A 10,536-nucleotide genomic window follows, 5' to 3' on the forward strand; every position below is an offset into this window, starting at 1 on the left:
TGAGAAGGTTGTGGCTTTTTTTTAAACAAGCAGGTCTTTATTTTAAAATTTTAAATGGATTATTCGTTTGTTTAAAATATTTTGTTTGTTTTTAATACCACCATGTGGTGTATTACCTGTGATATTGTTTTTAGTGTTTTTTTGTAGTCATTAAATGGCTTTTTCTGTGATATGGTTTTAATCGTCTTTTTTGTTGTCACTATGTGACCTTTCTGTGATATTGATAGTGTTTTATTGTTTTAGTTTCTTATTATTTTAACGTATTCTGGAGCTATATAGTCCGTTTGGTGCTGATGCTCCTCATTTCATTTGGTTCTTGAACTGATTGCTACTGCAACCAACCTGCAACAGAAATAAAAAAATTTAGTCTCATCCTTAAACTCCGGCGTGAATCCTTTCGGAGTTTGAGCCGGGCAGGTTTGGGGCATCGACCACGGGCTTGGGGGCAGCGGGCACCGTGTTGGCCGATACGTGATGGCGAGCTTCTTGGGAGGATACCTTGTAGGTGTGCTGTATCCTTATCTCCGCTCTTCTGGACAGGAACGAAGGACACTGTGCGGAGTTGCTGGAGTGGTTATCACTCCGACAATTCACACACCGTACCTTCTTGGACTTGCACAGCTTGGTGCTGTGCCCCTCTCCACACTTTTCGCAGCAAACTTTGCTACGACAGAACTTCTCCAAATGACCCAACTTCTGGCACCTTCGTACCTTAGAATATAAAAGGGGAAGAAGACCATTAGGTACTTTCCCGCTGGCGAAAGTTAAATGGACAGTCCTTACGGGCTTGCCCTCTCGAGGTTTGTAGAGGTATAGCCCCTCTACTGCGTGGTTGTGGAGCTTAAGGTCCTCCAGCAACTCACCCTCGGAGTACTCGGAGGGGACGCCATAAATGACGACCCGTTTTGTTGAAGATGGACATGGCCGAGTCCACCTTCATCCCACACAGTGTGGTTTAGTTGGCAGCATAAACCGCATCTGACAGGAACTCTGGGGTACCATGCAACTGTGGAGCCATTTACATAGGTGAAACATGCAGACTCCTCTCCACCAGAATGAAAGAACATGTAACCTCCACCAACAACGAAGATGGAATATCGGTACCTCCTCAATGTTTATACTCTTTTATCTATTGTCCCTCTTAATCCCTATATTGTTTCTTGTTGGTATACATTTTGTTATGTTTTATTCTCTTGCCATTACATCTGATGACGACACGTGTATATTGTGTTGAAACGTTATGTGCCCAACCTTGTTAAAGAAGTGTGTTATATTCCATAATATTGTCTTGTGTTTTTGTTCACCTCACCAACTGTTATTTGCTCAAGCGAGAGCCTCAACCAGTCTGTGAGCACTGCCAGATCCGCCTGACAGTGAAACACACTCTGATTGAGTGTAAGCATCTCAAACCTATAAGATCACAGTACTACCGTGCTGTTTCTTTATTTCAGATTTTTGCGCAACCTTCTCTATATGTGAAGGCTGTGGCTTTTTTAAAACAAGCAGGTCTTTATTTTAAATTTTAAATAGATTAGTCATTGTTTATTTTAAATATTTTGTTTGTTTTTAATACCACCATGTGGTGTATTACCTGTGATATTGTTTTTAGTGTTTTTTTGTAGTCATTAAATGACTTTTTCTGTGATATGGTTTTTATCGTCTTTTTTTTTTGTTGTCACTATGTGACCTTTCTGTGATATTGATATGTGTTTTAGAACCATATAGATTTTTAGAACCATCAATTTACATGTTATAGTTCTTGGTAGCAAGTTTTTGTTCCTCAATACTATGTGTATTCTCCATGTTGGAAGTATGGACAAGTGACCTTCAGAAGTGGTCTTATGATAACTATTCATAAGTACCCCAAACCCCAACATTTATTTTTAAATAACAAGAAATTGTTTTTATTTTGTTCATTTTCCCTTTTTGATGAAGTATAACTCTGTCTAAATATTGTCTTTGGGAAACATTCCAGGCATGTTATACTGACGCCCAAAAAACCTGAAATATATTAGGGGATTAGATTTATTTTGTATACATTGTTAGTTTTTTTTATGTAATTGATATGTGTGTATTTGTTAAATTATAAGTATTGGTGTTTATCCGATAAATTGTAGCGCACATACTTGAACAATGCTTTAATGTGGTTCTCCGCCGACCTATCTCGTTAACATGTTGGTCCAAAACATAAATTGACATGGGTTCATGACATTTACGGACACAAATATGGTTCGGTTATTTTGTTTTGTTGCGTTTATTTTCAATTTTTGATATTAATTTCCGGTTCCAGTGGTTCGGGTGTTTAAAAGTCGTCGAATATCCCACGGCCAGTTTTTTTGCAGGCCCTATAATGTCTTGCACATCCATCCAGCATTCTTGAATTTCTTACCTTCTTCATTTGGCCAGTTTGTATTAAAAGCTCAGTTGTTTCAGTTTTGTAGTTCAAATATGGACGGGTTTTATAATTCCCATTTTTTTTATTTTTAACATTGGCCTTTGTTGACTATTTTTTGTAGTATTAAAGGTCACTGGCCTTGGCCTTGACTATCTATTTTTACTTTCATATTTAATTTCCGACGTAAGCTTCCGGATTTATAACCGTATACATTTTGAAATTTGATAGAGTTAAATTTCGTGACCCTGACCTTCCCCTGTACAAACAACGTCAAACGTTTAAAGATTTGCTCAGAGCCAATGGTAAATTGAATCCCTCCAACAACCAAAAACCTAAGGGATGTGTCTACCAAGTTGAGTGCTCCTGTGGAAGTTCTTATATAGAGGACTCAAAGACCATCAAGACAAGCCCGGCAATGAAGGAACATCTGCTGTGGCTGAACATCTTGCTATGGGGAGGAAAACAGGACATAAAGTCAACTTTGACAACACCAACATACTGACAATCAATAAGCACAAAGATAAAACCAGGAGACTTCATGAAGCTATCCACATCAGAAGATATCAGCCTGACCTTAACAGAGATGAAGGTGTTCGTTTATCGCATGCATATGATAAACTTGTAATAATTCATATTCATAAATGTATTTAATAAAAAATATTCAACTTTAAGCATAGTTAGTTATTTGAACAATGTAATTTCTATTAATAAAAGACTCCAATACCAGCAATAGTTGTTTATTTAATCTTCAATTAATCTTTTTTAATTCATTGACTTTATTTCAATCATTTTAATTAATCAGCCTGTATCAAGATAGCATCATTGCCACAACATCCTGCTTACTGCCCCGTATTTAGACCTTACTTTGAACACCTGTACGAGGCAAAGCCTCGTGCTGTTTCTTCTTTTGGAGTCCGCATTTAACCCCTTATGTCAGCGGCTGGTATAAGCCACGACAGTATTGCGGACTTCGTAATGACCACAACTCCACCGTGGTCGATTGCTCCATTTCAGATAGACTTCAGTCTATCGAGCAATAAGAAAACTCAGACAAGCTCTATAGTGTTTCAATCTAAATTTCTAAAACTATGGTCTAAATATGGGGATTACTCACCTTTCTATACAGATGGATCTAAGGAGGGTGATAAGGTAGCAGCCGCTACAGTTACACCATCCGAAGTTCTATCTGTAGCTTTACCATCAGCAGCCTCCATTTTCACAGCAGAACTCATTGCCATTCTACAGGCACTTGAGTTCTTTCAGTCCTCTACATCATTAAAAAAATGTATTATATTTTCTGATTCTTTGTCCTCATTACAAGTTATTTATAACATCCAGCTTGTACACCCAATAATCGGGGATATATACAAGCTCTCTGGGCAGAAAAAAGGACATTGTCCTTTGTTGGCTCCCCACTCACATGGATATACGGGGGAATGACATGGCAGATGCGGCGGGTAAGGCTGCTTTGTCACTGCCTGTTTCCCCCTTTTCTTTGCCTTTCACCGATTTTAAATCTGAGATAAAGTCTTTTATTCAACATCGATGGCAGCAAAGATGGGATGCTGCAGACACTAACAAGCTTCATGCCATTAAGCCTCTCCTAGGAGACTGGCCCTCCTCCTATTGTGCCAACAGGAGAAATGAAGTTGTTTTGTGTCGCTCTCGTCTTGGACATACTCACCTCACCAACTGTTATTTGCTCAAGCGAGAGCCTCAACCAGTCTGTGAGCACTGCCAGATCTGCCTGACAGTGAAACACATTCTGATTGAGTGCAAGCATCTCAAACCTTTGAGATCCCAGCACTACCGTTTTGGATCTGTACATCAATTATTTGTGCAACCTTCTCTTTATGAGAAGGTTGTGGCTTTTTTAAAACAAGCAGGTCTTTATTTTAAATTTTAAATAGATTGGTCTTTGTTTGTTTTAAATATTTTGTTTGTTTTTAATACCACCATGTGGTGTATTACCTGTGATATTGTTTTTAGTGGGTTTTTTTGTAGTCATTAAATGACTGTTTCTGTGATGTGGTTTTTATCGTTTGTTTTTGTTTTTTTTTGTCACTATATGACCTTTCTGTGATATTGATAAGTGTTTTATTGTTTTAGTTTTTTCATTATTTTAACGTATTCTGGAGCTATATAGCCCGTTTGGTGCTGATGCTCCTTAATGCATTTCATTTCATTTAATCAGCCTGTATGTTATTTTAAGAATTATGTACCTGTTAAAATTTAATGTAATGTATCAATAAACCATTTATCTCTTGTGTGTTCTTAATAATAAGCATTAATGTATATATAGTTTGCCCATCACTTCTTCTCATTATGTGCCAGTGATTGTTGTTCCATAAAGCTGTGACCTCGGCTGTTTGATGGTACTTTCATTTCCGATATCTAACATCTACTTGTATTCACCAGTAGTGGTCGAGTTGAAAACTCTTGTGCCCAAGTTTGACTGTGTTTGTTTGTTGCTACATTGACTAATTTACAATTAATTTGCTACAGTGCTCTCATCATATCTTGTAGTTAGATTGGTTGACAATTTTATTACCCTTGGCTACTTTATGACAGACAAAACACTGATTTTCTTGTTTTATGACACAAATTTTGTGTAATTTCTATTGGTAGATGGCGCCTTCTACTTTTAACTGCTTTCTTGAATGTTAAGTTTAAGGTTCCTAAAAAGAAGGTGTCCTTTACTGATTTTGAATCAACAACCAAGCTTTAATGATGCATGGAACATGTAGTATTGGACTATTAGTGCCCATGGGCATCATAAATTAAATGCATATCTTCTTTGAAGTTCCTTCAGCTAGCTGAATACATTCAAGTATGTTCTGCATAATTTATGTAATTTACAAAAAATTATATAGTTCATAACTGAATAGCACATTGATTTATTTGCTTGATTAAATCAGTCTCATTTGATTTATTTTATTGATTAAATCAGTCTCATTTTTTTTCAACTAATCGAAGTCCGTCAACATCTACTGGAGTCAGTCACAATTTCATTTGTGATTAAAATATTGTCTAGTAAAGTCTAGTCTAGTAAATATGTGCACAAAAGTTTCCACCAACCCCCGTGTCAAAATAATCCTTTTGAATTAGTTGGCCTGTAATTTCAACAAATAATTTCTCATAAATCTGTTCACCTCTATATGTTCATACAATTCATAGCAAATAACTTCCTGTGTTGGGACTGTATTTAAAACTGTTGTCTATTTTGTTAACATTTATTCAGGGAAAATACCAAACCTAATTTTATTAGCCCCTTTGATATACATGTACGTCACTCAAATGTAACAGGTTTTTGAAGGTACAATGAAACTCTAGGTCGGGGTTTGATAAATTTTATTACTAATCTATACAATAACTGTACCAATGAAATAGGAGTTATAATAAACTTAGGTGTAAGCAACAAAGATGACATCAAACATACAATATTAGATGAAATGACAAAGGAGAAGAAAGAAAGAGAGAGAAAGTCTTATATAGGAGAGGGATTAGAATTTAAACTGAGTAGAAATTAAGAAGATAGCTTGTCAGGCAAGGTAACATACGCCCACTGGCAGCTGTCAGAAATGCTAAAACAGTCTTTAGTGACTAAAGTATGAATTTTCTCATATTAAAGAAATTTTGAATTCATTGATATATATTTACTGCCAGATATTTATGCTGAGAAATTCGACCAAATATTTAAAAATCTCAAATTATCGCATGAATATACATGATCACACCATGTTTCATTAAAATCAGTTGAAAACTGTAGTCTCTTATGTGTTCACAAACAAATTTTGACGCGTTTTTCCTAAGTCAAGGGCAATAACTCAAAAACCGTTCATTGAATAATCGTCAAATTCGAACTTGACCAAGATCTCATCAATATAAGTGATCACACCAAATTCCATTAAAATCTGTTGAAAACTGTAGTCTTTATTGTGTTCACAAGAAATGTTGACGGATCGTTAATCGTAGGCTGTATGGTTATTTAGCCTACACGTAATTTTGCAGAAGTTTAAAATAACTCCTCTTTCATAGGGTAAGATTGTGTATGTATTTCCTCAATTATATATTTTAAATATGCATTATAAATGGTAGATTTTTATCTATATTATTTATTTGTGCTATATATATCAAATGAATTTCTATTGCTTTCATTATTTGTATTTATAACAATTATTTATGTATTTTCAGAGTTATTTGTTTAGATTGTTAATAAAATATATCGAACCTCGACCTGAAGTTTTCTTGGTGTTGAACCTGTAAAAGCCCCTGTAAATAAGGCAACAATAAAATTATAATCTTTTCTTTTCATTGTAGGTAGTTTTCTGGCAATATTATGTCCTCACGGCTTAGTCAAATATTATTATTTATCCCTCAAATATGACATTTCGCCATGACAATAACAGACAGGAAGAATTCTTTAGTCTCCTGAAATCATAGCATTGGCAAAATAGCATAAATTTTCCCTTATTAGGAAATTTTATTTTTAGATGAATCTGCTAGACGTAACTATATAGTAACCGAAGTTGATACTCGTCCAGTTACTGGCTGAAAAATTTATTTGGCATTGGCAGACAAATTTCATGGAGGTAACATGACAAATGAAAAAGATATTTTGAGGTCAATATCGCACGATCATCAATTAAGAGGCTTAATAAATTTTTAACATAGGATGACCTTAATATTGCCCTACAATTATGTGAGGGTATAGTAAGTATAGTAGGGAATGATTACGAATTATTTCCTTAAGGCGTTTTGTATTACTGATATTTTTACGACTATGAGCACCATGCTTATCACTGTATCTTATATTTCCTCTTTCATTCATTAAAAGTTGTGATTCGTGTCAATCAACTTCTTCCAGAAATAATCTGTAACATCTTGTACTAATTGATATAAAATTATATGGATGAAACTATGAGGTTGCCAGCCTCCTTGATTTTTGGCAGTGTAACTACCTAGTAACCATTCCTAGTTGATAATAAATCTTTTCCCAAGCTTTTCAGCTCTAATTAATTGAGTACCTGGATCATTGTAAACAATTTCTGTCCAACAGTCAATACTTGCTAATCTCCATTAGAAATGAACAAGTATTATATCCATACACTTTTGCAATGTGTACAGCTCTCATACTTAAGTTGGTGAAAGTAACTTTTGCACGTTTCTGAACTTCACCACGAACTAAGTATGGTCCAAACAAAGCAAGCATGACAAGATTAAATGGAAATTAAATTAAATGAAATTCATTTCATATCATTTCGAAAGTTAGTGTATGGAGAGGGCATATAAGATTTCGATACTTTCATTACTCTGTCATATATTTCTATTTCAAACTTTGTAGGTCAACTCGTTCTGTTTTTAAAACTATTATTAACATTATCTTGTAGATTTTTTAATGTGAACCATTTGAGGTCTACAATAATGTATTAATTACTTGCATCACAAGTATGTGTTTTAACATTATAATTCAATTGGTTACCGGTATTTATGATTATAGAAAAATTACCAAAGGTACAATTAGGTCTATTCGTAATTTAAGAAATTCTTACAGAAAGAAAAAGAATTGTACAAACTGGAATATATCAGTCATTCCAAACAAATTCAACACCACAAACCTATAAAAGTCAGGGATTGGAGAAGAGGATTGATGCTGAAGGATTGACACGTAAATTTCTCAGTCACGTTTTCGATAATTCTAGTTTATGGTTGAACCCACAGTTATTGGAAAAGCAACACTACCTCTTCATGGGTAGAATGACAGCCATCGGAAGAAGGTTCGACATATTTCTAGTAGAACAACCAATAGAAAATTCCAAAAGACAATGGAAGAACATTTAAATTATTAACATTATTACAAGGAAGATAGGTATATTTCCATCAACGATTTTTTGGAAAACCCAATATTGAATTCCAAGGTATTTTAAATCTGAAAAAAAACTAAGTTTAAGAGACAAAAATCAAGTAGAAATCAAATAAAGTTTTAGGTTTGAAAAGAAATTGTATACCAAATCTGCACTTGCAGAAAAACGAATATCGAGAACGGCACTGATATCAATATTCTTTGCAATTTGCTTGATGGCGGTTGAAGATATTTCGACTTTGAAGAAGAAATATGTATTCAATTTAAATGTTTCCTCATTTTCATTGAAAATAATTATCAATTTTATCATCGAATATATAATTAATATCCATGTTAATTTCATCTTTATTATTGATAATAAATATAGTCGAATTATCATCCCTAATTTCAAATACGTAAATAAAATAATTATACATATTACTACTAGTTACATTGATATACAAATTTACATAAATATATAAATATGAGAAAAGAAGATTGACCGAGGGATATTAGATTGAATTGTGGAATAAACTTTATTTCAATGATATTTCTCTGATATGTTTAACATCAAATAGAATTACAAACTGATCACTAGAATTTAAATAACCATTGTTTTTATCAGTGAGTTTAGACCAGGTGATAGGAGTCACCCACCAACCAAAATCAAATCCCTTGGTACTATCTGTTTCAGTTATAGTTTTACTATCATCATCAATATTCAAAACACTGATTTGACCATCAATAATACAACAGTTTAATCTAGAATTGTCATCTGGTAATAGTTGAATATAAATATATAAATTACCACTAAACCTCCTTGCACAACAAGTCCATTCCAAATTTTTGTAAGTAAACTTGTCTTGACTGTAATACCCTTCATCATCCTTCTTAAAATCATTTATATTAAAATAAAATTTACATGAATTGGACCCGTGTAGTTTGGGTATGTGATATTGTTTTAACATTGTAGATCCTAGCATGTCAATGTTTAAACTGAAATACTTTTCTTTCCAATCAAGATACTGAACCACTGATGGTGTTATGACTTCCACATCTTTATACAATTCTTCTAGCTCTTTTATTTTTTCAAGTGAAACTAAAATTTGTAAATCACATTCTTCTGTTAGAGAAGGAAAATTAGTCTCCAGATTCAGTTTTAAATTTTGTATATCTCCCATAATTTTCTGTTCAGTTTCGGTCAATTTTGATTCTGATTCTTCATACTTGGTTGTGATGTCTGTCATGATTCTCTCACTGCTAGTCTGTATATCTGCTATAAGTTTATCAGCTTGTTTCGTTATTCTGCAACAAGCATCTTTAGTAAAACGCTGGAGTGTCTCTCTCGCTTCTACTAACGCCACATGAATTTCTTCGAAGTCTTTTATTTTATTTTGGATGAATTTCTCTGAGGTTGAAACTAACTCGGTAGCTTTTGCTTTCACAGTTTCACATTCTACTTCTAAATACTCGTGGCCGTTGTGTTCTTTTACATAACATTTATAACATAACACACAATGGCAAGTTCGGCAATAGTAGTCTATTGGTCTCTCTGTATGACATGGACAGTGATATTTTACCTTTGAAGAGGTTTTGCCTTTTAAATAAGTTGCAAGTGATATTGTATCGGTAACTTGTGTTGTATGCGATGTTGTAACTTGTGCTGTTAGTGGTAAAGGCTCAACTATAAAGTTTGTTGTAAACATCTTAGCACCACCTTCTGGAATCTTAACATCCTGCTGACAGATCGGACAGAGAAATGTATCTGTTTTTGCACCGATATGTCTTTCGATGCAATCCAAACAAAACGTGTGTCCACATGTTATAAATTTAGGTTTTGTAAAACCCTCATAACAAATAGAACATTCTGGTGTGTTACTCACTGACGCTGTGGCCATTTTATTCGTCTATAAAGCACACTGTAGATGCCTTTTGATAATAACATTTAGGTATAAAACACTCTTTATTTATATGTCCTGGTTGAAAATATAACATTCAGGCATGAAACACACTGGAGATGTCCAGGTTAAAAATAGAATATTAAAGTATAAAAAACACAGAAGATGTCATTGTTGATAATACAACATTTAGATAAGAAGCACACTGGAGATGTCCTTGTTGATAATACAACATTCAGGTATGAAACACACTGAAGATATCCTTGATGAAAATGTAACATTAAGGTATAAAGCAAACTGGAGATGTCCTGGTTGTAAATAGAATATTCTTGTATAAAACACAATGGAAATGTTCTGGTTGAAAATAGAATATTCAGGTATATAACACACTGGTGATGTCC

The 10,536-nt window shown here is 34.1% G+C and overlaps 1 protein-coding gene across 1 annotated transcript; it reads right to left on the bottom strand.

The window, feature by feature from the left end:
- Positions 1–9,577: 9,577 nt before the first annotated feature.
- Positions 9,578–10,135, bottom strand: LOTGIDRAFT_141429 (hypothetical protein; the record flags this gene model as incomplete). The annotated part of the gene is made up of 1 exon (XM_009051243.1): positions 9,578–10,135. A coding segment is annotated over one exon (558 nt), but the record flags the coding sequence as incomplete, so codon positions are not given.
- Between the last annotated feature and the right edge of the window lie 401 nt (positions 10,136–10,536).

The sequence above is a fragment of the Lottia gigantea genome, assembly GCF_000327385.1.
Source record: "Lottia gigantea unplaced genomic scaffold LOTGIsca_161, whole genome shotgun sequence".
Taxonomy (NCBI): Eukaryota; Metazoa; Mollusca; class Gastropoda; family Lottiidae; genus Lottia; species Lottia gigantea.